At 62.3% G+C, this 24,801-nt stretch overlaps 2 protein-coding genes across 4 annotated transcripts; one reads left to right on the top strand and one right to left on the bottom strand.

The window, feature by feature from the left end:
- Positions 1-627: 627 nt before the first annotated feature.
- Positions 628-9,248, top strand: ILVBL (ilvB acetolactate synthase like). Of its 2 annotated transcripts, XM_040990423.1 has the most exons (16): positions 628-844; positions 1,312-1,471; positions 3,134-3,335; positions 3,448-3,575; positions 3,696-3,834; positions 3,916-4,027; positions 4,629-4,728; positions 4,839-4,936; positions 5,078-5,214; positions 6,754-6,888; positions 7,537-7,651; positions 7,738-7,907; positions 7,985-8,055; positions 8,143-8,214; positions 8,311-8,416; positions 8,823-9,248. In XM_040990423.1, exons 2-16 carry the CDS (start codon positions 1,322-1,324, stop codon positions 8,999-9,001), a joined length of 1,914 nt encoding a protein of 637 aa, XP_040846357.1. In that variant the 5' UTR covers positions 628-844; positions 1,312-1,321; the 3' UTR covers positions 9,002-9,248. The 2 variants fall into 2 exon arrangements, with proteins under 2 accessions (XP_040846357.1, XP_040846358.1); XM_040990424.1 differs by lacking the exon at positions 628-844 and having other exon boundaries at positions 1,269-1,471.
- A 605-nt stretch (positions 9,249-9,853) lies between these two features.
- On the bottom strand, positions 9,854-15,148 carry SYDE1 (synapse defective Rho GTPase homolog 1). Of its 2 annotated transcripts, none has more exons than XM_040990421.1 (8): positions 15,067-15,148; positions 13,327-13,707; positions 12,588-13,241; positions 12,249-12,460; positions 11,639-11,765; positions 11,320-11,483; positions 10,487-10,712; positions 9,854-10,272 (listed from the first exon to the last, which is right to left on the bottom strand). In XM_040990421.1, exons 1-8 carry the CDS (start codon positions 15,146-15,148, stop codon positions 9,887-9,889), a joined length of 2,232 nt encoding a protein of 743 aa, XP_040846355.1. In that variant the 3' UTR covers positions 9,854-9,886. The 2 variants fall into 2 exon arrangements, with proteins under 2 accessions (XP_040846355.1, XP_040846356.1); XM_040990422.1 differs by having other exon boundaries at positions 13,327-13,464.
- Between the last annotated feature and the right edge of the window lie 9,653 nt (positions 15,149-24,801).

The following is a 24,801-nucleotide window of genomic DNA, read 5'->3' as shown; positions in this document are numbered from 1 at the left end:
GTGGCTAAATCCTCAGCTTGCAACTGCTGGCATCCCATACGGGGGCTTGTGCATGTCCTGGCTGCTCCACTTCCCATCCAGCTTCCTGATCCTGGGAAGGCAGTGGAGGACGGCCTAAAGCCTTGGGACCCTGCACCTGCATGGGAGACCCTGAAGAAGCTCCTGGCTCCTGGATCAGTTCAGCTCTGGCCATTGCAGCCACTTAAGGAGTGAGTCAGTGGATGGAAGAGGGATATACATAGAGGGATATCTTGCATCCGTTTGCCCATCCTGTAAACGGTCATAATTTCTAGGGCTGGGCCAATCAAAAGTCAAAGCCAGGGGTCAGGAGCCTCTTCTGGGTCTCCCATGCGGATGCAGGGTCCCAAGGCTCTAGGCCGTCCTCCAGCCGAGCTACGCATGCGCGCAGGGCCGCTCTTGGTGGGGGGTGCCTTACGGCCGCCGAGCTACGCATGCGCGCAGGGCCGCTCTCGGGGGCCCGTCGCCGCGGGCGCCGAGTTACGCATGCGCGCAGGGCCGCTCTCCGGTGGGACCCATGGGCCGCTGGCGCCGAGTTACGCATGCGCACAGGGCGGCTCTCCGGTGAGGGCGCGCGCGCGAGGGGAGTCGGCCGCGCGCAGGGTCACGTGAGCGGGCATCCAAGGCCGGACAAGTACCTTCCTGGTCCCGAGCCAGCGCCATGGCGGCGCAGCATCCTGAGGCGGCCTGACCCCGGCCCCGAGCGTAGCAGGGTCCGAGAGGCGGAGCCCGCCGCCACCTGGCTGGGCCGGCGTGACCGCGCCGTGGTCGTGACGTAGGGCGCGGGGCTGCCCCCTCCCCGCTCGGTCCTTGAGTAATTCTGTAGGTAAGTGAGGACAACGTGGCCGCCGTGGCGTCGACCCGCTGGCGGGGGAGGGAGGGGGATGCGGTCGGGCGGCGGTGACGTCAGACGCTGGCGTCACCAGGGGCGGGGCCTCGCCGGGGCTGGTGGCCGAGGGGGCGTGGCCTCATCGTGGCTGGGGTCGAGGGGGCGTGGCCGCGCCGTTATTGGATGCGGAGGGGGCGTGACCCCGCCGTTACCGGTGCTGAGGGGGCGTGATCGTGCCGAGCCGGGGGGGGGGCTGAAGGGCGTGGCTTCATCGTGATTGGCGGCCGAGGGCGGGGCCTCCTCGTGACTGGGGGGTCGATGGGGCGTGGCCTCGTGATTGGCGGTGGAGGGGCGTGGCCGCGCCGAGGGGGCGTGGCCTGGGGTGGCTCCGCGCGGGGCAGGTGCCAGCTTCCCCAGGAAGGATGCGGAACGCACAGCTCTTGGCACTGCCATCTCTGCTCTAGGTGCCGCCTCATGGAGACCCCCGCCGCCCCCGCCGCCCCCGCCGCCCCCGCGGCTGGGAACCTCTGGCCTCCGTTGCTGCTGCTGACCAGCACGACGCTGCTGGCCGCCCTGCTGGGCGCCGCGCACCGGCTGGGGCTCTTCCATCGGCTGCTGCACAAGGTGTGTGTGTGTGTGTGCGTGTGTGTGCGTGTGTGTGTGTGAGGGTGCAGACCCCGGGAGGGGGGAGTGCTGGGGGACAGCAGGACAAGGAGGGAGGGGCCCTTACAGCGCGACTTGCAGTTCCCCGAGTTTATCTGGCGAAGCCTGCCCAGGACTTTGCCCCCCCATGGCGTACCAAGCTGTGCAAGGCAGGGAACCACGCCCAGTTCCTTCTCCAGGAGCCCCCAGCGGTCTTTTTTTTGGGGGGGGGCGGACTGGGAAGACCTCATTTCTGTGAATGCATTTCTTAAACCAAGAATGTGTGTGTGAGGGGGGAGAGTGGGGGTTCCTGCCGGGTGACAGGTTTGCCACACAGGTCCCCTTGCCCAGTTTTGCATCCTTGAGGAATCCATTCTCCACTCCCCCCCCCCCCCCCCCCCAAGTCCCTGGAAAGCGGGGGCTGGAGGCCCGGAGAGGTGGGGGCAGCTTGGCAGCTCCCTCCAGTAGCCGTCTGCATTTGGGCCTCTCCTAGCCGACACCGCTCTTGCATTTTTGTTAGCTGGGTCTGCCCAGAGCCCTTCCCATCCTAGCAGGAGCCAAGGCCCGTGGTCTTGAGGTGGGTATGGCATCTTAAAAGGCACGGTCCTTCCCCAGGCGGGGGGTGCAGGCTGGGGGGGCTGGGCAGTGCCTCTGCTGGCACGTGTGGCCCAGGTTAGCTAAGCAGCCCAAGAGGCAGGCAGGCAGGCAGGCTGAGGTTAGCTGGCAGGCCCGCTGCCAGGCCCCGCAGGGCTGCCCAAGGACAAGCAACCTCCTGCCCCAGTCCCCTGGGTTATGTCATCCGCTTCTCACCTCACCCTGCCTGGTTGATTGCCCCATTGTTCTGGAAGGGGAGGAGGGCTGCTGAAGAAAGCCTGAGCTGTCAGTCTTTGGGTCTTGGCTTGGGCCGATTTGGGTTTCAGGGATGGGCATGTTGGAGGGGGCATGCCTTCCTCAACAGCAAAGTTCCCTGCCCTCCTCCACCCAACCCATATTTTACTCCCCGAGCCAACCTGGCCTTGCCTCCTGACCCCCAGCCTCTGACCCCTGACCTCCCCATCTCTGCTCCCTGAGATGCCCTGGCCCTGCCTGCCCCCTGACCCCCAGCCTCTGACTGCTCCCCGAGTCGCCCTGGCACTGCCCCCTGACCTCCAGCTTCTGACTGCTCCCCGAACCACCCTGGCACTGCCCCCTGACCCCCCAGCCTAAGACTGCTCCCCGAGCCACCCTGGCACTGCCCCCTGACCCCCAAGCCTAAGACTGCTCCCCGACCCACCCTGGCACTGCCCCCTGACCCCCCAGCTTCTGACTGTTCCCCGACCCACCCTGGCCCTGTCCCCTGACCCCCCAGTCTCTGCCCCCGACCCCAGCCTCTGCTCCCTGAGCTGCCCTGGCACTGCCCCCTCCCCCAGCCTCTGCTCCCTGAGCTACCCTGGCACTGCCCCCTCCCCCAGCCTCTGCTCCCTGAGCTACCCTGGCACTGCCCCCTGACCCCCCAGCCTCTGACCGCTCCTCGAGCCACCCTGGCCTTGCCCCCTGACCCCCAGCCTCTGACCCCTGACCCCCAGTCTCTGCTCCCCGAGCTGTCCTGGCCTTGCCCCACCCCTGCCTCCCCCTGACAGTGGTCACCCCTCCCCTGTGCCCCAGGTGGACAAGGCCAGCGTCCGGCATGGCGGGGAGAGCGTGGCCACGGTGCTGAAGGCACACGGCGTGCGCTTTGTCTTCACGCTCGTGGGCGGTCACATTTCCCCGCTACTCGTGGCCTGCGAGAAGCTGGGCATCCGCGTGGTGGACACCCGCCACGAGGTCACGGCCGTCTTTGCCGCTGACGCTGTGGCCCGCCTGACTGGTGAGGGGGCCGGTGGGGTTGGTGGGGTGGGGAGGGAGCAGGGCCGGGGCGGGGGGACAGTGGTCAGGAGGGCTGTGGTGGTCCCTGATGGGGCTGTCTTGTGTCCCATCAGGAACGGTGGGTGTGGCGGCCGTGACGGCGGGCCCCGGCCTCACTAACACCGTCACCGCGGTCAAGAACGCACAGATGGCGCAGTCGCCTGTCCTGCTTCTGGGTGGGGCCGCCGCCACCCTGCTGCAGGTGCCTGGGCCGTGGGAAGAGGGACGGGTGGGGTGGATCAGGGTCCCCAAAGAGGCTGGGGGAGAACTCAGTCGGTGCTGTCCTCCTCCCCGTGCTCCTCCCCCCGCACCCCACCCCCAGAAACGGGGTGCACTCCAGGCCATCGACCAGATGTCATTGTTCCGGCCGCTGTGCAAGTTCTGCGCGTCCGTGCGCAGGGTGCGAGACATCGTGCCCACCCTGAGGGCCGCCATGGCCGCCGCCCAGTCGGGCACCCCAGGTGAGTGAGGAGAGGGGGTGGGGCTGGGCGAGGGGGGGTGGCTCGCAGGCTGAGCGTCACGCCCCCCCTTCCCTGCCACAGGGCCCGTGTTCGTGGAGCTGCCCATCGACACCATGTACCCCTACTTCCTGGTGGAGAAGGAGGTGCTGCCATCCAAGCCGCCCCACGGCCTGGTGGCCCGGGGGATCTACTGGTACGTGGGGGGGGGCGTCCCCTTCTCTGACACGCAGCAGCGGGGGGCGGGGGAGGCTGTGTCGGGGGGCTCGGGGGCCACCAGCTTGCAAGGAACGGCAGGAGCCGTCGGCTTGCCCCGCTCCTCCTCCTCCTGTGTCTTCTTCAGCTGTAGTGCCAGGGCAGCCATGGGGTGATGCGGGGTGGGGGGGGCGGGGCAGGGCTGCAGGCGCGTGAGCGTGAGCGTGAGTGCCTTGAGCTTGGCCACGGCCTTCACTTCCTCCTCCCGTCTCCCCTCCCCTCTCTCTCTCTCTCCTGTCTTCCCTTGTAACTGCCTCGTGCCGACTTCCTCCCTCCACTTGATTTGCTGTCGGCGCCCTGCCAGCGTTCACGTGCCTGCCCTTGGCTAGACAGAGTGTCCCTCCGGGTCCGTGCCCCAGGCAGGGCGTGTCTACAGGACCCTGTGCAGCTGGAGCGGAAGGAAAGCAGAGGCTCTGGGAATGGGGGTGGATGTGTGTGTGTGTGTGTGTGTGTGTGTGTGTGTGAGCTCTGGGAACAGGACTGTGGCAAGCAGGCGGCAGAGTCCCCAGCCCACCCTGACTTCTCCCCTCTGCCCCCTGCAGGTACCTGGAGAATTACCTGGCCAACCTCTTTGCAGGGGCTTGGGAGCCGCAGCCCGAGGGGCCCCTGCCCCTGAACATCCCCCAGGCGCCCCCACAGCAGGTGAAGCCACCTCCCTGCCCCTCCTCTCGCAGGGGACCACTCTCTGCCCCTTAGTAGGCCCTCGCCTGGATCTCAGGAGCCCTGGGTGACGCTTGGGGCTCCCACCCCAGGTGCAGCGCTGCATGGAGGTCCTGAGCCGAGCCAAGAGGCCCCTGCTGGTGCTAGGGAGCCAGGCCCTGCTGCCCCCGACACCTGCCCACAAGCTCCGGTGAGACGCCCCGGCCAGGCTGTGCCTCGACCACCTTCCTGGGTCCGCCCCCACCCCCTGGGCTGACCTGTCAGGGAGGGGCTGGGGCCCTTGGCCATCTGACCTCCCGTCTACTCCATTGCCCCCCTCCCCACCCCCCAGGGCTGCCGTGGAGACCCTGGGCATCCCCTGCTTCCTTGGGGGGATGGCACGGGGCCTGCTGGGCCGCAACCACCCGCTCCACATCCGGCAGAACCGCGGGGCCGCCCTGAAGAAGGCTGATGTGGTCGTGTTGGCAGGTGGGCCCTCCCTGCCCGCCCCCAGCTCCTCTCCCCCCAGTCTCTTCCCCCGTGACCCTGCCCCTACTCATCAGGGTCTTGTTAGGGACCCCCACCCAGGGATCACCTGCCTAGGCAGGCAAGCCTGCAGCTGTGTGCGGTGGCCTGGGTCTCCTGCAGCAGTGACCTCCAGGACACACCCTCCCATACTCTGCTTTTTTTTTTTTTTAGATTTATTTATTTTTATTGGAAAGTCAGATATACAGAGAGGAGGACAAAGAGGAAGATATTCTGTCTGCTGATTCACTCCCCAAGTGGCTAGCTGTGCCGATCCGAAGCCAGGAACCAGGAGCCTCCCCGGGGTCTCCCACGCAGGTGCAGGGGCCCAAGGCTTTGGGCCGTCCTCCACTGCTTTCCCAGGCCACAAGCAGGGAGCTGGGAAGGGAAGTGGGGGCTACCTGGGTACAAACTGGCACTCAGGGGATCCTGGTGCGTGCAAGGTGAGGAACTTTAGCTGCCAGGCTACCGTGACAGACCCTGCATTGTGAAGATTTGTACATGTGTGGTTTTATTTGGAAGGCCGAGAGAGAGAAGGTTCTCGTGTCTGCTGGCTCATTCCCCAGATGCGGGCAACATCTGGACCAGGCCTAGGCCAGGAGCCTGGGACTCCAATCGGGGTCTCGCACGTGGATGGAGGCGGGACCGGAGCCCGTGAGCCATCGCCTGCCGCCTCCTTGGGTGTGCGTGAGCAGGAAGCTGGAGTCGGAGGCGGAGCCGCTGGGATTGGATCTCAGGCCACGCTCACGCGGGGCGCAGGTGTCCTGAATGGGACCTGACACACCGCCCGAAGCCTGCCTTTGCCTTGCCCAATGCGAGAGCCGGGGGTCCGGATGGCAGGTGCAGCAGCCAGGGCTGGACCTGACGCTTTGGTGTGGGACGCTGGCACATAAATGGGCAGCTCACGTTGAAGTGCCACGGTGCCAGCCCCGTACGGCTTCCAAAGATTCTGCTAGGAAAGAAATAAACTTGCGGGGCCAGCATATGGTATAGCAAGTTAAGCCTCCGCCCGCGACACCAAGCATCCCGTACGAGCACCAGTTCGAGCCCCAGCTGCTCCTCTTCCACTCCAGCTCGTAGCTTCAAAGCAGCAGAGGATAGCCCAAGCGCTTGGGGGACCCCCCCCCCCCCCCGCACTCACACGAGAGGCCAGGATGAAACTCCTGGCTCCTGGCTTCAACCTGGCTAGATGCCACCTGTTTTGGCCACTTGGGGAGTGAGCCAGCAGGTGGAAGATGTTTCCGTTTCATCCTCTCTCTGTCATCCTGTCTCTTGAATAATTATGTCTTTAAAACCAAAACAAAAAGGCGCCGTCTAGGCCAGCTTAGCTAAGGCAGTGGTGGGGAGCTACTGACACACAGCTACAAGGGACGGGGAGGGACGGGGAGGGACGTGGAGGGCCGGGCTGTTCCCCGGCGCCGTCACAGCAGATCAGGGAGGGCCCTGGTCCTGGACGATGCTGACCACCCCACCATCCCCCCCCCGCCCGGCTCCTGACCCCAGGGATCGTGTGTGACTTCCGCCTGTCCTACGGCCGCGTCTTCAGCCGGAGCTGCAAGATCATCATCGCCAACCGCAACCGAGATGAGATGCTACTCAACTCGGACATATTCTGGAAGCCGCACGAGGCCGTGCAGGGTGAGCCCCGGGATGCCCTTCCCCACCGCGCCCATCCTGCTGGTTCCTCTCCAGGCCCCCGTGCAGGTGCAGGCCAGCCTGGGCTTGGTACTGGCTCTGGAGGGAGGCATGGGTGCGTGCCTGCCAATACCCGGCTCCCTGCCCCGGGGACGGGCCCCCTGCTCCGACCCCACTGAGGTCCTTGCGCTGCCGTGTGCCCCTTGCTGCTTCCTGCTTTGTCTCTGAGGAAGTTGCCTGTAACTAAGCAGCGTGTCTGGGAAAGTTGACTGGAGCCGCTGGACCAGGCGACCGGAGCAGGTGGCCTAGAGTAGGGACGCATAAGGGTTGACTGTCTATGACGGGAACCCCTGCCAGTCACTGGCTCACCCTGCTGCCATGGACCCCACGGAGGGGCACGCGTGGGGAAATGAGGCTGGTTTAGCTGATGGCGGCGTTGACAGCACCTGGACAGCGAGGGGGGAAGATGTGGCACGGGGCAAGGCTTGCAGTGGTCATACTGTGTCCCCACCTCTGTGCTGGCCACCTGCCTTGCCCGAGAGCGCATGTGGGTACTGCTGTTGGCCACCTGCTGGGGTTCTGCAGGGGGAGTCGTGTACCGGGGAGGCGGGGGGCGGTTGTGTTGCAGCTCTGTCTGCTTTCTCTGCCCAGGAGACGTAGGCTCCTTTGTGCTGAAGCTGGTGGGAGGCCTCGAGGGCCAGAAGTGGCCGTCGGACTGGGTGGAGGAGCTGCGGGAAGCCGACCGCCAGAAGGAGAAGACTTTTCGGTGCAGTGCGGGGCAGTGCGGGGTGAGGGAGGTTCTGGCTGTGTGTGTGGGGGGGTCCCCTGCTCACCTTCAGCACCCTGTCGCAGGGAGAAGGCGGCGAAGCCCGTGGCCCAGCACCTGAACCCGGTGCGGGTGCTGCAGCTGGTGGAGGAGGTCCTGCCCGACAACTCGCTTCTGGTGGTCGACGGTGGCGACTTTGTGGGCACCGCCGCCCACCTGGTACAACCCCGCGGCCCCCTGCGCTGGCTTGATCCTGGTAAGACAGGTCCCCTGCCCCGGGTGGCGCTGCCTGGGGGCGCTCCTCACCCAGCTGGCTGTCGGTCCCTCCTCTAGGGGCCTTTGGGACTCTTGGAGTCGGGGCAGGATTCGCTCTTGGTGCCAAGCTGTGCCTGCCAGAGGCTGAGGTGAGGCCCGGGAGCCTGGGTGGGTGGGTGTGGCTGCTGCTGCCTGGGCTGGGGGAGCATAGCCCGCTGTCCCCTCTTCCTCTCTAGGTGTGGTGCCTGTTTGGGGATGGAGCCTTTGGCTATAGCCTCATTGAATTCGACACGTTCGTCAGACACAAGGTGAGCCCGGCTGCTGTCAGGGGGAGAGAGCCTGGGGCCCAGGGGTGCTGCTGGCTCCTGGAGGTCGCAGCCTGGCCCTGTCCTCGAACCCCGTAGGTCCCAGTGATCGCGCTGATAGGGAACGATGCCTGCTGGACCCAGATCGCTCGGGAGCAGGTGCCCATCTTGGGCAGCAGCGTAGCCTGTGGCCTGGCTTACACTGGTAAGTGGCCGAAGGAGGGGACAGCCAGAGCACGTGGTGGGCCCTGCCAGGCTGTCTCTCTTCCGAGCCATCTCAGATCCTGGGGTTAGCCGTGTGATGGGCCAGGTCCCTGTCGTCTGACCCTGTCCCCAGGCCAGTTCTCTGACCCTGTCCCTGGCCCTAGCCACGTGGTGGGCCGGGTCCCTGCTGCCTGACCTTGTCTCCAGGCTGCCTGCATTATGGGCCAGGTCCCTGGCATCTGACTCTGTCCCTGGACCCCAGCCGTGTGTGCCGTCTGACCTAGTTCCCCGGGCCAGCCACGTGATGGGCCGGGTCATGCCAACTGCCTCCAGTCTGACCCGGTCCCCAAGCCAGGTCAGCCGTGTGACAGGCTGGCGACCTGTTTGCATCTGATGTCCTCTTTCAGATTACCACAAGGCAGCCATGGGGCTGGGGGCCCAGGGCCTGCTGCTGTCCCAGGACAACGAGGACCAGGTGACAAGCGTGCTCCGGGAGGCCCAGAAGCAGTACCAAGACGGCCACAGCGTGGTGGTCAACATCCTCATTGGAAAGACAGACTTCCGGGAAGGTGCCCTGGCCGTCTGAGGCTGCTGGTCAGTGCGCCCGGCCCCTCTCCCTTCCCCAGGCCCATCCTCTCTCACACACTGGACCCACCAGGGGTCCAGTACTGGTTTATTGTGTGCAGTATCGGTTTATTGTCCAGAGAGACGGAAGTGAATGTGGGGGCCCCTACCTGGGCGCCACCAAGTCCCTCCTCGGTGGTCCCTCCAGCGCCAGCGTGGCGGCAAGGCAAGCCACACGACACGCACACACGGGTCAATAAATACATTCCGTACCAGTGATGTCCCCCAGCCTGATGCCTCGGGTGGGGCCCCTCCTGTGCAGGAGGGTTTAAGTGCTCCGTTGTTTTGTTCTTTTTGTGGGGGTGGTAAGAAGGCAGTGTGTGTGTGAGAGAGAGGAGGGCCACACCCTGGCATCTCAGATTGCCACAGGGAGGCCAGTGCTGAGGGAGGGGCTGACCCTCGCTCCCTGACACACACACACACACACACACACCCCATCCCCGTGTCCCCCAGCACCTTGTGAGCGTCCTTGCTAGGGGCACGTTCTGGGGAGGGGGGGGAAGACAAGGCAGTGCAGGGCTCAGAGGCTAATACTGATTGGGTTGGCAGCAGCCAGAAGATTTGGGAGGACGGTGGTGGTGGTGGTGGTGGTGGTGGTGGGCAGTGCTGGGCGTCCCGCCATCCTGATGCCACCCAGGGCTCGGGGGGGGAAGGCCTGAGGCCAGCCTGGCAGAGGTGGGCAAGAACTATCCCTGCACAAGAGCAAGCCCCCCCTGGGCGGAAGGACAGTGAGCCCAGGACAGCAGGAGGGCCGGGGGGCAGGGGGTCCCCCCCCAAAGTCCCTGGAGGGATGACTGGCAGCTGGCCTCGCCCCTAGCAACCCGGGCCTTGGCGACGGCCCGCCCCCTCAGAGGCACACGTGGATCTGCTTGGAGAGCTCGCGCTCCAGGTCCAGGATGAGGGCGTCGAAGTCTTTGAGGTTCAGGTGCGGGTTGAAAGGCGCGTCGAAGTCGTCGTCCTCGTCCTCGTCGCTGTCGCTGCCCGTCACGTGGTCGTAGTCGGGCCCCGACAGGAAGTCCCGGCCGCAGGGCAGGAAGTCCCGGCCGCAGACGCTCCAGTCGCCGGCGTAGCGGTTGCTCGGGGGGCTCTCGGGGCCTCCCCGGCCGCGGGGTCGAGGCACCACCTCGGGGTCCGTCTGCAGCAGGTGCGGCGGCGCCTGCGGCTGATGCTGCTGCTGCCGCTTGGGCCGCAGGTACGGGGCGACGGCGGGCGCCTCAGGAGGCCGGCGCGGGTCTGAGGGCGGAAGGGCAGGCTGGTTGCTCGGGCAACCGGGTGATGGGCAGCTCCGGGGGGGCGGGGCCTCGGGTCGCCTCCAAAGCGGATTGGCGGGCTCTGAGCTGGGCCAGGAAAGTGGGCGTGGCCGGCCCCTGGGCCGAGGCTCCGATTGGCCGCCGGGAGCGGCACGCCCCCTCGGAGGGGGGGCGGGACGACGAGGAGAGGGACTCACCTGGCCAGGACTGCAGCAGGTAGTGAAGCACCTCAATGTGGCGCTTGAAGTCCACGGCGCTGGCGACGCCGGGGCCCGAGCCGCGGATGCGGGGCCGGGCGGGCGCCTGGCGCGCCGGCAGCAGCACGGGGCCGAAGCACACGGCCAGGTTCTGCGGGGTCATGCGGTTGTGGGCGTGGAAGGAGGAGACGAGGCGCAGATGGTCCAGGAGAAGGGTCAGCGTGGCCTGGTGGGACCGGGGGTGGGTGAGTGGGAAAGCGGTGAGGGACACCCTAGGAGCGCCCAGTCGCTCCCGGAAGCACAGACAGAGGCCAAAGGCAAGGTCTGGGCCTGACCTTGAACCCCCCACCCCGCCTTGCCACTGTGTGTGTATATGTGTGAGAGGCCAGGAAGGTGTGTACAAGCAGGGGGCGGCCACTGCGGCAGGGTCAGGGTCGCATGGCCAGGGGCTGTGTGAGCTTGGGCCACTCACACCTCTGCCTGCCCGCCCCCAACCCACCCTGGGGTGCTGCTGCTGGGGGGGGGGGTGGTCCTCGGTCTCCAAAGCTGGACAGTGGGGTGCTGGCCCCACCCCACAGGACACACTGCTGCTGCTGGGGGGGTCCTTGGTCCTCAAAGCTGGACAGTGGGGTGCTGGCCCTGGCCCTGGAGGACACACTGCTGCTGCTGGGGGTGTTCCTTGGTCCTCAAAGCTGGACAGTGGGGTGCTGGCCCTGGCCCTGGAGGACACACTGCTGCTGGGGGGGGTCCTTGGTCCTCAAAGCTGGACAATGGGGTGCTGGCCCCGGCCCCGGAGGACACACTCTTGCTGGTGTCCACCAGGCACAGCTTACCCTTTCCACATCGGGCAGGCAGTTGAGCAGCTCCCGGGTGCCTCCGGGGCTAGGGGGAGGCGCCCTGCTCGGAGGTCCCCTGGCCATGGCTTCCAGCACCACCTGGTAGAGGGGCTGGGTGATGAGCGGGGTGGGCAGCTCGCGGAGGTAATCCTTGAGGATGCCTGTGGCAGAGATGAGGGGGTATGCACACCCCCCCAGCAGCTCCTGTCAGGGGCTTCCGTACCCAGGCAAGGGAACGGCCAGCGGGGCAGGGGTGAGGCGGGGTGGGGAGGAGGCAGGGCAGGGGTGAGGCGGGAGGAGGAACGGCCGAGCTGACCGGTGATGACGTTGATGTCGGGGTACAGGTCCTCTGAGAGGCAGACGGCAGCGCTGTCGCGCTCAAAAGCGTCCCTTAGCTCTTTCTTCACCGCGGCTGAACCGCACAGCCGGTACAGGCCCACTACCTGGGGTGGGAGGCGGTGGGGGGGGACAGATCCAGGAAGGGTTGTGGGTGGCGTGCACAGGGCTGGCCAAACCCATCCCCTATCCCCCCCATGCCCCGGGGAAGGGAATGCCCCCATGCCCGGGAAGGAAAGCCCCCCCCCCGTCCCAAAAAGGGAAGCCCCCCTGCACCGGGAAGGGAAGCCTCCCATGCCTCGGGCACAAAGCCCCTCATGCCCCAGGAAGGGAAGACCCCCATCCCTCGGGAAGCAAAGCCCCCCTGTCCCGGGAAGGGAAGCCCCCCATGCCCCGGGAAGGGAAACCCCCCCTGTCCCGGGAAGGGAAGCCCCCCATGCCCCGGGAAGGGAAGCCCCCCATGCCCCGGGAAGCGAAACCCCCCATGCCCCGGGAAGGGAAACCCCCCCTGTCCCGGGAAGGGAAGCCCCCCATGCCCCGGGAAGCGAAGCCGGGAAGGGAATCCGGGCCAGGTGTCGTGATGCGCTCACCCGCAGCCCCCGGCGCTCAATCTGCCCCACGCACTTCTGGATGATGAGCGGCACCTGGCCCGGAGGCCGCTCGCGCTCCACGAGCAGCGGCAGGGGCAGGCCGAAGACGCGGGGCTCAGCCGCAGCCTCGTGCTGCTCCTCCGACAGCGTCAGCTTGGCGTACAGGAGACCCTGGGGCTCTAGGCGCACGGCCAGCTGCTGGGCCTGGCAGCCTGAAGACGCACAGAGTGGAGGGTATGTGTGTGTGTTGGGGGGGCAGGTAGGCAGGTGCTGGTCTCCCACGTGGGGATGTCTGTCCCTCCCTGGGGTCCTCGAGTCGCTTTGGGGGGGGCGCCCTACCTCGGAACACGGCGGGCAGCAGCACGGTGCCCTGGGCACAGGGCCGGTGGCGCCTGACACCGGGATCCCAGGCCAGCACCAGGGCGCGCAGGAGACGGGCGGCCTCGAGCTCCAGGTGGAAAGTGTGATCCAGGCGCAGGAAATCCGGTCCCCCTGGCAGCGGCCCCGTGCGGGCCCTGGCCACCCCGTCCACTTGGAGCAGGCAGCACAGGTCCCTGGGGGTGGCCCCTGGCGCAGGCCGCAGCCCCCCAATCCCGTACAGGTGCAGGCTGAGGCGACCCCAGAGCGCAGCAGGGGGGGCCCGGGTCGCCGCCGGCCCCGCCTCGTAGGGTCGGAAGGCCTCGGGAGACGGTGGGCCACCCCCAGGGCGCTCGGGTGAGTCTCCATCGCTGAGGTATCCAGCCCTGGGGCTGCGAGCCGCCCCTGCCGGACGCCCCCCGGGACCCCCGACCACGCTGCTATCCAGGTGGTAGCGGCTGATGACCGAGCCCGCCGCAGGCGCGGTCCTGTCGCGCTCACGGCCTGTCCGGCTGCTCCGGAGGCTGAGGCGGCGTCGGAGCTCCGGTAGCTTCTTCATCTTCATGGAGAGGCGCCTGGCTGGTCCAGGAGACTTGGTGCGGGAGGCCTTGGCGGGTGGGCTGCTGGGGGTTGCACCTAGCAAGAGATCGGGGTGGGTTGGGGCACGGGGATAGGGTGGCCAGCCATGACAAGGGTGTCTGTGTGTGTGTGTCTCAGTTACCTTGCGGGGCGAGGCCATCCGGGTCGGCAGGGCCCGCCTGGGGCTCACTGCGCGCTGGGGGCGACCTGGGGTCTTCCTCCGGGATGGGGTTGTACCAGATCTCCCCGGCCGGCTCACCGCCACCGGGTGCTCCGGGCACTGCGCCGGCCGTCTCCTCGGGGGGCTTGGCGCCACCCAGCACCCATCGCCGGCTGCTGGGCTCGAGGCTCTGGAGGTAGGCGCCGCGCGCGGGGCTGCGCGAAGCCTCGGGGCTGGAGGGACCGTGGGCTGCAGCCGGAGCAGCAGCAGCAGCTGCCTGCGCTCCTGGAAGGGCTTGGGGCTCCGGCGGCTCTGGAGGGCTGGGCTCCTGACGCTGCTGCTGCTGCGGCTGCGCTGGGCGACCTGGGGAGGGCAGAGGAGACTGAGGCCCAGCCCAGGGCCATCCGTCTCCACCCACCCCAGCAGGCGCAGGCGGGCGCAGATCAGCCCCTGGGGGGCGGGGGTGGTGGTGCGTGTGGGGGACCTGCCATCACCATGGACGAGGACCGGACCTTGTTGGGTTTTCCCCGGGTGGCCCTTGGGGTCAGCCAGCTTCCTTTAGCTTCAGTGTGTCTTTCCCACGGCTCCAAGGTCCAGGCCCTGCAGCCCAGTTCCCCCCGGGGACCCTCCCTGTCTGCTGGTATCCCCTCTGCTCAGTGAAGGGGTTCAGCCAACACCGAGGTTGGGGTCGTTTCCATTCTCCACTGCCACCGTCCTTCTCCCGCACTCTTGACCTCACAGGCTGTGTCCCCCCGTGTGGACACACCTAGGGGCTTCCCCCTGCCCTGGGACACCTTGGGAATCTTTGAAAAAGATGGGGGAAGAGGCCCGCTTGCCTCCTTTAACTAATTCCCTAAGCTGAGTCCTGTCTGTCCACTGGCCACCCCCTTCTTCCTCCTCCTGGGACCCCCTGAGTCCTCCCTGCCCACTGGCCAACCTCCCCCTCCTCCTGGGACCCCCTCCTCCAAGTCCCCTTTTCCATGGTGGCAGGGGGGTCTCTTGTCCACCACAATGCCAAGAACCGCAGCAGTCATTTCACTGGCCCAAACTGGTTGCCTGCCTCAGTTTCCCCATCCGTATACCAAGAGGGCAGTTTCTCGGGACCCAGCTGTGGCCAGCTGGTTAGCGGAGGGAGCGAGAAAGGGGTGTTCCACGGCTGTCCCTTCTGCGGAACCCCCACCCTCCCCTTCCATTTTTGTATCCCTGGCTCTGCTTGTCCATTGCCCTGGCTGGCGGCGTCCTCCCCTCCCTCGTCTCCGAGCCTCCCAGCGGGTCCTTCCACCCCTCCCACCCTTCCCACCCCAGACTGCCCGGCTCCCCAGGCACCCCGTGGCGGCCCCACTTCCTGTCGAGGCGAGGTCCTCCTCCATGGGCCTCCCAGGAGTCCACGGGCGCTGGCATCCCCAGGACCAGGCGCGCATAACGGTCCGCGCTCACCCTCCCCCACCCCTCAGCCCCTCGCCTCGGGGGACCCCTAGCCCACCCGGGCTCCAGGCACCCAGGCCTGAGGCTGTCCACTTCTTGGGAGTGGGGTGGGGGCGCCGGGGACCCCTCGCCACCATCCCGGGGTCGCGCGCAGTGTGTGTGTGTGTGTGTGTGTGTGTGTGTGTGTATGGGGTGGGGAGGGACCTTGGCGCGCCCCTCTCCTCCTCCTCCTCTCCCGGTGGCCTCTGTCCTCCCCGCCTGCCCGTCCGTGCCCAACTTGGCCCCCCGAAGTCTCACCGCGCTCCTTCGCGTCCGATTTTTTCCGGGGAAGCCTCTCCCGACCCCGCAGGCGGGAGAAAGTTTTCCTGAGCTCGGCCATGCTGGGCCCGGCCGGGCCAGTGCGCGCCCCCGGGGCTGCCTCCCCGCGCGCCGGCAGGAAGCGCATTCCGGGAATGCTTGGCTCAAAACTTTTTTTTTTTTTTTTGGTTATTCCTCCCCTTCCCGCGGCCTGGAGCGAGCGGTGCTGGGAGATGTAGTCGCCCAGGACCCGATCAGGGGGGCTTGAGAGCTGCTTTTTTGCTCCGCCCGGTCCTGCCTGGTTCCCCCACGTCTCCCTGCGTCTCCGCCTTAAAGGTCTACCACCTGGGTGCGCTAGCCGCAACTTTTCTTTTTGGCTTTTTTTTTTTTTTCCCATCCACCCTCCCAGCACCCTTCTAAACCTCTTGATTCCTTCCAGAAACTCCCTCTGCCTCCTTCCTTAATTCTGTTACTCACCCCCCACCAAAAAAAAAAAAAAAAAAAAAAAAACCCGAAACCATCCCCCACCATAACAGAGGAAGTGGAAGGTGGCTGCTTTCCCGTGCCTTGAGATATGACAGAGCTGCCTTGGCCTAGGGTCCAGGAGCCGAGGCCAGCGGTGAATGGCCCATCCAGCCGGCCTGGGCGGGCGTCCTCCTAGCCCGGCAGCTGGGCAAGTGCTGGACTTCGGTCATCACCCACCCCTCCCTCACACTCAGGGACCCCGCCCCCCCCAAAAGTGGACATCTGGTGCAGGGTGTCACGCTGTGTCACAGCTGGGGCGCTAGACACCAGACGGGGTGCTGGCGGGGTGTGTGTGTGTGGCGGGGGGAGACTCCGGTGGACCAGTGGGCATGGGATGGTTGTAGCCATCTTGAGAAATATAAGCTGCCCTCCCCACTCCGCCCCCAGAACCCTGTAATTTGTCATGGAGTAACCAGAGCGGACTCCATTCCAAACACAGACACACCACACCATACACAAGGAAAATCCCCAACGCTCCGGACAAATCCTACTGAGCTGCCTTCCCCCACAGCCGTTCTTCCCCCTCGCAGGCCTGTGGCTTCCTCTTGGGTCCTCCGGCACACCGCCCCAGGCCTTCTGTACACACTGTCCCTTCTGCCTGGGAGGCGCCGGTTCTGCTCCCTGGCTCCCCCCACCCCACCCCTGCTGTCCAGGCCTTGGCACAAACAGGTCTGTTTCCCTTCCTCTCAGTGCTGGGCACATCTTTGTTTTAGCAGGTCCCAGGCTATTGTGGGTTAGCTGGCCGTCTCCAGCAGCAGGTGGCGCTCCACCAAGGCGCTGCTTGAGAATCCTGCAGGTGCTGAGGGCGTCAGGTAGTGTGGATGGAGGCTGGGTCTTGGTGGTGGGAGGGTCATCTCCCCTCCTGGGAAACCATCCCCCCGCCACACCCTCCCTGGAGTGTTGGTTCCAAGGACTCTTGGAAGCTAGCAAAACCCGAAATTGCTCAAGTTGATGTTATAAAAAGGCATTAGAAGCTGCCTTGCTCGTGGGACTAGAACCTGTGTTTGGGACCTGGAGGCTGTTCCAAGCATGGTGGGACAGAATGCATAGAACCTGCGCACGTCTCTCTCGTACAACTGAAACCATGCAGGCCTAGATGGGCTGGTCAGGTGTCCCGTAGCGAGAGGTGGGACACCACACGGGAGACGTGGGGATGCGTGTGTCCCACTGCGGTCCCTGCTGATCCTCAGCGGAGTGGAGCGCCAGGCGGAGTGGAGCGCCAGCCGCCATCAGTGGGAATGCACGCCTCCGTACACGCTTTGCCGGAGCCGCCGGAACTGGACACAGCAAGCTGGCTTTGTGCAGCGGCCTCTGTCGCTTCCTGGAGGTGGCATCTGTTACCTGACGCTTCCCTTGCATCCGGGTTCTGACCATCCAGCCCCAGGCGGGCTCAAGACCTGGAGGCCCATGGGAGACCTCGGGGGGTAGAGTTGAGGGGGCGGTGGGGCGTGGATGGTGCTGTCAGATTTGGGGTTGGACGACCTGCGATGGCGTTCCCCCCACCCCCCACGCCCCCATATTCTGCCTCCAGTTTCAGTAAAGGACCAGAGTGAACGTCTTTACCCCGTTTTGTGCCCAGACCACGGACAGACCACTCCAGGCTGCCAGCAGGACAACAGCAGCCCTAGGAGATGGTGTGTAAGCAAACGGGTGTGGCTGTGGTTGTGCCAAAATCTTACTGGTGAGCACCCCAGTTAGGACCTTATAGGATCTATGTATTTCTTTTGAAAGGTTTATTTCTTTTTATTGGAAAGACAGATATACAGAGAGGAGGAGAAACAGAGAGGAAGATCTTCTGTCTGATAGTTCACTCCCCGAGTGGCCGCAATGGCTGGTGCTGTGCCCATCCGAAACTAGGAGCCAGGAGCCTCTTCTGGGTCTCCCACGCGGGTGCAGGGTCCCAAGGCTTTGGGCCGTCCTCCACTGCTTTCCCAGGCCACAGGCAGGGAGCTGGATGGGAAGTGGAGCTGCTGGGATATGAATCGGTGCCCCTGTGGGATCCCGGTGTGCGCAAGGCGAGGACTTTATTGGTTGTCGGCACCGATCCCAGTCCTGCCTGCTCTGCTTCTCACCCTGCTTATGGCATGCCAAAGCCAGCAGAGGACAGTCGAGCGCTTGGGACCCTGCACCCCTGTGGGAGACCCAGAAGAAACTCCTGGCTCCCATCTTTGGATCAGCTCAGCTGTGGTCCCTGCGGCCATTGGGAGAGCGAACCAATGGATGCAATTTCTTTCTTTCTGTCTCTGGCAAAAAAACAACAACAACAAAAAATCTGCTTTTTCAATCAAAAGAACTGCATCTTTAAAGAAAGCAACTCTTCAGCAAGCTGGTGCAGCGAGGAAAATCCGGGTAAATCTTCAAGTTAGCTGTGTGTCCTACACGGGTGTTTTTTTTAAATCTTTCCTTTGTATTATCCATTTACCGTAATAAGGCGCCGTGTTCGGGTAGTAAGAATTCACCATTTCCAGGTGATGCATATCAACCGCAGGGTGTGTCCTGGTGGGTTTTTTTTTGTTGTTCAAGGCTTACCTCACGTCTGGGAGCTCACGTGTGTAGTTTTTTTTTTTTAATCAAAAGTGCTTGCTACGCAGGCAGAAAACAGGTCTGCCCGTAAGTCACGGGACATGCCGGCCTGCTCTGGGTCATGTCCATCGGCTGTCACAGCCGGCGCTAGAGATAAGAGCTGGTGCAGATCAAATGACAGGAGGCTGGTCCGAGCACGGTCTCAGGGCTAACCAGCACGCCTTCCCTGCGGCATCTTCTCACTCACCTGCCTTGCTCCTGCCTGCACGCGAGCCCGTGCACCCTCCCTGCCACCTGGGAACAACCCCAGGCTGGCACGCTCGGGAGAAATAAGGGGACTTATGCCTGAGTGGCCAGAGGCTCTCAGGTGGTCACTTTCTGTAGCATGCTTGATGTTGATTGGCTATACGGGAGCACTTCCAGAGGCTTAAAAACAGATGTGTGTCCAGCCTACGGTTTTCTTATTGTTATTGAAAAGGTAGATCAGATCTATAGAGAGGAGAGACAGAAAAATCTTCTGGCTCTTTCCACGAACAGCCGCAGCTGAGCCGATCTGAAGCCAGGAGCCAGCCAGGAGCCTCTTCCGGGTCTCCCCACACGCGGGTGCAGGGTCCCAAGGTTTTGGGCCATCCTCCACTGCTTTCCCAGGCCACCGGCAGGGAGCTGGACGGGAAGTGGAGTAGCCAGGACATGGACCATTGCCCAAATGGGATCCCAGAGCTTGAAGCGGGGAGGATTAGCCAATTGAGCCATTGCGCGGGGTTCCACAACTTACTACTTTTAGTCAGTGCATTATCCTGTGATGTGTGAAAACTCTTTAGGGCTGGGGAGTTATTTCTAGTTGTCTGTTGTTGCCACTCAGACAATTTTTGCGTGAACATATTCCTCCTGTAGGTGGAGCCCCTGCGCTGGGAGTTCAGACCCAGACGGTCACATCTCAAAATTCAACAGCCACATCCCCCGCCCCCCCCCCGGAAATAGGCATGACACCCCCACAATTTTTTTTTAAGGAAGAATTGCTTTACTTGGAAAGTAAAGAGAAAGTTACAGAGAAAGATGGAGAGAGAGAAAAAGATCATCCAATCACAACGCCTGGAGCTGAGCTGCTCCAAACCCAGGAGCCAGGAGCCTCTTCCCCGTCTCGCGGGCCAGGTGCAGGGTCACAAGGCTTGAGGCTGTCCTCCACTGCTTTCCCAGGCCACAAGCAGGGAGCTGGATGGGAAGCAGGGCTGGCGGGATTCGAACCTGCGCCCGCATGGGATCCCAATGGATGCAAGGCGAGGATTTAGCCCCTAGGCCACCACACCAGGCCCTGATGATCAGTTCTTATTGTCAGTTTTTTAATCTGTGCCAGCTAAAGGCGCCCACGGAGTGCTAGCATCGTGGCATAGTTGGGTAAAGCCTCTGCCTGCAATGCCCACATCCCCATAGGGTCGCTGGTTCGAGTCCTCGCCGTTCCACTTCCAATCCAGCTCCCAGCCAATAAACAGTAGCCTCCTAGGTGTGCATGCGTGCAGGTGACTGATTTTACGTGTATGTGTGTGTGCGTGCGCACACATGGTGTGGGCATGATTATATGTGTGTGTGGATGTGTGTAAGCGTTTGTAATAGGTCCACGTCTGGATATGCAGGAGTGGGCATCTGTGGGTGTGTATACACCTGTGTGTGTATCTCTGTGTGTAAAAACATATTCTAGGCAAAAAATCAATCACTCTATTCAGAGAACCACCCGCGTGGTCCGGTTTCTTCTCGCAGGCTTGACCCCCGGTACAGGCATCTATCCCCGGTTTGGTCAAAATGTATAATTTGCTCCCGGCCACTGTGTTTTTCTCCTCCAGGGAAAGTATCGCCTAATTACCACTTCACATTAAGAGGGTAAACAAACGATTCACCGTTCTGTTGCTTTTACAAGGCTGAAATTGGTATCCTCTCTTGCAGGTAGCGGGGAAGGACGGGGAAGGACCGCCAGCCCCCAGGAGAGAACATTGTTACAGCTGGGTGAGTTCCAAAGCGGATGGAGGCAGCATCCTTGATTGTTGCCTGATACATTTCAGAGCTTCCCCCCTGGGAGGGGCTGGAACAGGTGCCTGCAGGGTCTGTGCGCTTTCTGTATCTCTTTGCTGGCTGAGGAGGAAAGGATGGAGGGGCGGGACCTGCACCTCCCATCAGAACGCAGTTTGGAATCCTCTAACTCAGCTCCCTGCTTCTGTGCGTGGGAGACAGCAGGGGATGGGCCACGTGCTTGGGTCCCCTCCGCTGTGGGAGCGACCTGGACGGGAGTTCGCAGCTCTTAACCTTCGGTTCGGGAAGCACCTCTTCACACGAGCCAAGTCCAATGTTTAACCAAGTAACACTGCCCAGACCCCAGCAACCTGGCAGGTGCTCTGCTTCCCCCCCCCGCCCCCCACCCTCCGACCAAGCGAAACTTTCTAGGAAATTCTCGCCGTTTATCACCACCACTTTGGGGGTACCCAGTCTGCTTACAAACTGTGCTACAAAGCCTGGAACAGATAGAGGAGGGGAAGGGAGAGCCGGCAGGAAGGGCTCCGCACCCCCGCTCCCATGTGAGCACCGCCTGCGCGCCCAGCCCTCGGCTCCCTGTGGAGTCCAGTGCCCAGCTGTCCTGACTCGCCCTGTTGAACCACCCAGGCCTGCTTTACTGCTTGTCTCTGTCTCAGTTCTTGCTTTTTTTTTTGTTTTTACACAAACAGCCTATTCTACCCACCTCCGCTAATATCTTAATAGATAATATTTTTTTCTAAAGATTTATTTGTTTTTTTATTGGAAAGGCAGGTGTGCAGAGAGGAGGAGAGACAGAAAGATCCTTGAGCTGTTTGTCTACTCCCCCAGTGGCTGCCGCTGCCCGAACTGAGCTGATCCGAAGCCAGGAGCCAGGAGCTCCTTCTGGGTCTCTCACGCGGGTGCAGGGTCCCAAGGCTTTGGGCCGTCCTCCACTGCTTTCCCAGGCCACAGGCAGGGAGCTGAAGAGGAAGTGGAGCTGTTGGGATTAGAACCGGCGCCCATAAGGGATCCCGGTGCGTTCAAGGCGAGGACTTTAGCCACTAGGTCACAGCGCCGGGTCCGTTACTTTTCTTTACGTAGACTCACTTATGGGTTCCTTTAAATCGCCACATTTTTCTGTCGTGTGGAGGCCAGGCTGTTCTTACACAGAGGAAATCGCATGTGTTTGAAGCACAAAGCTGGCAAGCAGCTGGCCGAGGAGGGAGCTGTCTTTTGCATGTGCCAGCTTGCCTCAGTTCCGTGGTTTGGACACGCGGCTGGCTCGGGCAGGGCAGTGTCCCCACCAGTCGTGGGGTGGCACCCCGCCTCTTGTCGCTGTCACCGGGAAAGGCTGCTTAGGAGGCTCTCCGGGTCTGTCCCTCGTCTTTCCCCATCCTCTTCTGGCCATGGGATTGTGCAAAGTGGAATCCATCTTGCTGTGAAACGCTACGCCGTCCTGGGAGAACGCACGCTGTTGGACCTGCTAGAATTTAGATCCCAAACACCGGGCGTAATGTCAAAATCGATGATTTGACCATCGGAAGCCTCATTGTATTCTAATAACACTTGATTGCAACCGACAGATTCATTTACATGGATTAGAACTCTAATTACCCTGCTTTAATAATTGATGATGAATAAAAATCTGTTGCAATCAACATGGTTAGGGCAATCAGATCACCTCGGTTATTTTTGCTTTTTTTTTTTTTAAGATTTATTTTATTTTTATTGGAAAGGCAGATATACAGAGAACGGGAGGCAGAGAGGAAGATCTTCTGTCCGTTGATTCACTCCCCAAGTGGCTGCAATGGCTGGAGCTGTGCTGAACCGAAGCCAGGAACCAGAAACTTCCTCCAGGTCTCCCACGCGGGTGCAGGGTCCCTAGGCTTTGGGCCGTCCTCCACTGCTTTCCCAGGCAACAGGCAGGGAGCTGGAAGGGAAGTGGAGCTGTTGGGATTAGAACCTGCACCCATGTGGGATCTCGGCACGTTCAAGGCGAGAACTTTAGCCACTAGACCATGCCACCGGGCCCTGGTTCACTCTTCAAATGGCCACAACCATCAGAGCTGAGCTGATCCAAAGCCAGGAGCTTCTTCTGGGTCTCTCACGCGGGTCCCAAGGTCCCAAGAACCCAGACCATCCTCCATGACTTCCTCAGGCCATATAAGCGAGGGGGAGCTGGATCAGAAGTGGAGCCGCTGGGACTTGAGCCGGTGCCCGTGTGGATGCCAGGGCCACAGGGTGAAAGATTAGCCTGACATGCCACCATGTCAGCTCCTGGCATAGTTGTTGATAGCATGCACCGGTGTTAGACATAGCCCTAGTTTCAACATCAATTCTCTTTCTTAAGATTTATTTTTGTTTGAAAGTCTGAGTTACACACACACAGAGGGGGAGATCTTCCATCCGCTGGTTTGCTCCCCACCATGGCTGCAACGCACAGAGCCAAGCTCCAGGAGCTTCTTCTGGGTCTTCCCTGTAGGTACAGGAGCCCAAAGCCTTGGGCCGTCCTCCACTCATTTGCCAAGCCACAAGCAGGGCTGTGGATCAAACCAGCGCCCTTGTGGGATGCTGGCATCCTAAGCAGGAGGACCAGTCTGATACACTGGGCCCTGTGCCCCCTCACTTCTTTTCTACTTGACTTGTTGATTAGCCTTGATCTCTATCTTTCCGATTCTCCTCCCAGCCCTTGCTAGCGCCTCGCCCTAGTTCCATCTCTGTGGATTCAAATTGAAGTTAAAGAAAAAAAAAAAAACCAGCAGAAGGTTCCAGAAATCAGTGACCTAAGTGAGAGGGTGTGCATCATTCAGTTTCCCGGCTCATCGTACCTGACACAGGGTCCTAACGCAAGACGTTGAGGCAGATCTCAGAAGTCCCTCTGTCCTGCTCTGAAAAGGAACCCGGTGTAGACACATCTCATTTTTTTTTTTTTAGATTTATTTACTTATTTATTGGAAAGTCAGATATATACAGAGAGGAGGAGAGACAGAGAGGAAGATCTGCCATCCGATGATTCACTCCCCAAGTGAGCCGCAACGGCCGATGCTATGCCGATCTGAAGCCAGGAGCCAGGAACTTCTTCCGGGTCTCCCACACGCGGGTGCAGGGTCCTAAAGCTTTGGGCCGTCCTCCACTGCTTTCCCAGGCCACAAGCAGGGAACTGGATGGGAAGTGGAGCTGCCGGGATTACAACCGGCGCCCCTATGGGATCCTGGTGCGTTCAAGGCGAGGACTTTAGCCCCAAGGCCACGCTGCCGGACCCGACAGATCTCATTTCTTTACCTGTCCTCCATCAGTGGGCATGGAGGTAGGTTCCCTGTCTTGGCTGCCGTGAGTGGTGCTGTCACCCACATGCGGCTGGCTTCGTAGGCAACAGTGATGCTGCTTCCTCTTTTTTTATTAAAAAAAAATCATTTTTATTTAGGAGAATCAAGATGGTGGAGTAGGGTAAGGACACGTTTAAACAGGCAGAGAAACCTCAGCCAGGGTGAAGCAGAGAGGGCACATTCCAGGAAATAGGAGAGGAGAGAACAACAGCAGAGGGGTACCTGGAGACTGACAGACACGGGAAAGCAGCGGGCACAGCGGTGTGATGTTGCAGTGACTGATACCCCAGTGGCATTCAGCTAGTGGTGATCAGAATTGTACCGGCAGCTGGAACTCCACCAGCAAGCAGGTTCCACCCAGGATAGGTCCGGGTAGCCCTCAGACCTGACGGCCAGCAGATCAAGAACTCTAGCAGTGGCACATCGGGCACCATTCTGTACAGCATGGAAAGACTTTAAGACCGCAGGGACAACAGTGAGCCGCGCATGCGCTCAGCTGGGCGTGAACTCACGGGGCTCAGTGCATTGCGCTGGTCCCACAGGGAAAATAATACCGACTGTAGCAGCGTGGCCTTGGGGCTAAAGTTCCCTAATCCTGGGACTTGCTCCAACCGGAAGTGGGAGAAAGGTTGTACAGACAACGGTGCAGCCTCAGCACAGCATCACAGGAGGTGGAGAGTGGTGAGCCAAGAGCTGGGGCTACAGAGACCATGGCGGAAATCTAACATAAGAACCCAGACCTGGAACTCACTGGAAAGAGTGGTACAAGTGACTGCAAACAGAGAGCCAGGTGTCAACCACAATACCAGGTCAGATAGAAAGTATTTCCAGGGGCCCTTGTTGTGGTGCAGTGAGCTCAGGTGGCGCGTGCCATGCCAACACCCCCTGTCGGAGTGCTGGGTTGGGTCTCAGCTGCTCCATGTCTGATCCAGCTCCCTGCCAACGCGTCTGGGGAAGCAGCAGCAGACGGCCCAAGAAGCGGGGACGCCTCACACCCCGATGCGGGAGACCCGGATGGAGCTTGGCCTCCTGGCTACGGCTTGGATAAGCTGCAGTCAATGATGGGTTCAGCCTCCTGGGTGCTGAGAGGAGGAAGGGTGGGGGGCTTCAGTCCAGCTCGGAAAGGTGTGCAATGGATTAGTCATGTCTGCCACGGGCACCGGGATGGAGGGAGCGACATCCATGCCCGCATCTGTGATGCTGCAGTTGGGTGTTCTCCAAGATCCCTTATAGCCTCGACAGGGCGTGGTTGGTTGTATGGGAGGGACACCCTGGAGGATGTTCTAGGACTGGCCAAGCATGTCAAATGGAGCTGTTGGGGTGTGAAAGCATGCATGGCCCGGGGTTTTACAAATGTCCG

This window comes from Ochotona curzoniae, unplaced genomic scaffold (genome assembly GCF_017591425.1).
Source record: "Ochotona curzoniae isolate NIBS_2020 unplaced genomic scaffold, NIBS_Ocur_1.0 contig_605, whole genome shotgun sequence".
Taxonomy (NCBI): Eukaryota; Metazoa; Chordata; class Mammalia; order Lagomorpha; family Ochotonidae; genus Ochotona; species Ochotona curzoniae.
The sequence above is the reverse complement of the archived record's forward strand: the minus strand, read 5'-3'. Positions and strand labels throughout refer to the sequence as shown.

Bases quoted from the DNA above. Each gene is read 5' to 3' on its own strand.
- ILVBL (XM_040990423.1), top strand. From the start codon at position 1,322: ATGGAGACCCCCGCCGCCCCCGCCGCCCCCGCCGCCCCCGCGGCTGGG. The intron at 1,472-3,133 runs GTGTGTGTGTGT...CCTGTGCCCCAG, and splicing joins TCCATCGGCTGCTGCACAAG to GTGGACAAGGCCAGCGTCCG. The intron at 6,889-7,536 runs GTGAGCCCCGGG...TTCTCTGCCCAG, and splicing joins GCCGCACGAGGCCGTGCAGG to GAGACGTAGGCTCCTTTGTG.
- SYDE1 (XM_040990421.1), bottom strand. From the start codon at position 15,148: ATGGCCGAGCTCAGGAAAACTTTCTCCCGCCTGCGGGGTCGGGAGAGG. The intron at 11,484-11,638 runs GTCAGCTCGGCC...TCTCTGCCACAG, and splicing joins CGACATCAACGTCATCACCG to GCATCCTCAAGGATTACCTC. The intron at 10,273-10,486 runs GTGAGTCCCTCT...TTCCGCCCTCAG, and splicing joins CCTGCTGCAGTCCTGGCCAG to ACCCGCGCCGGCCTCCTGAG.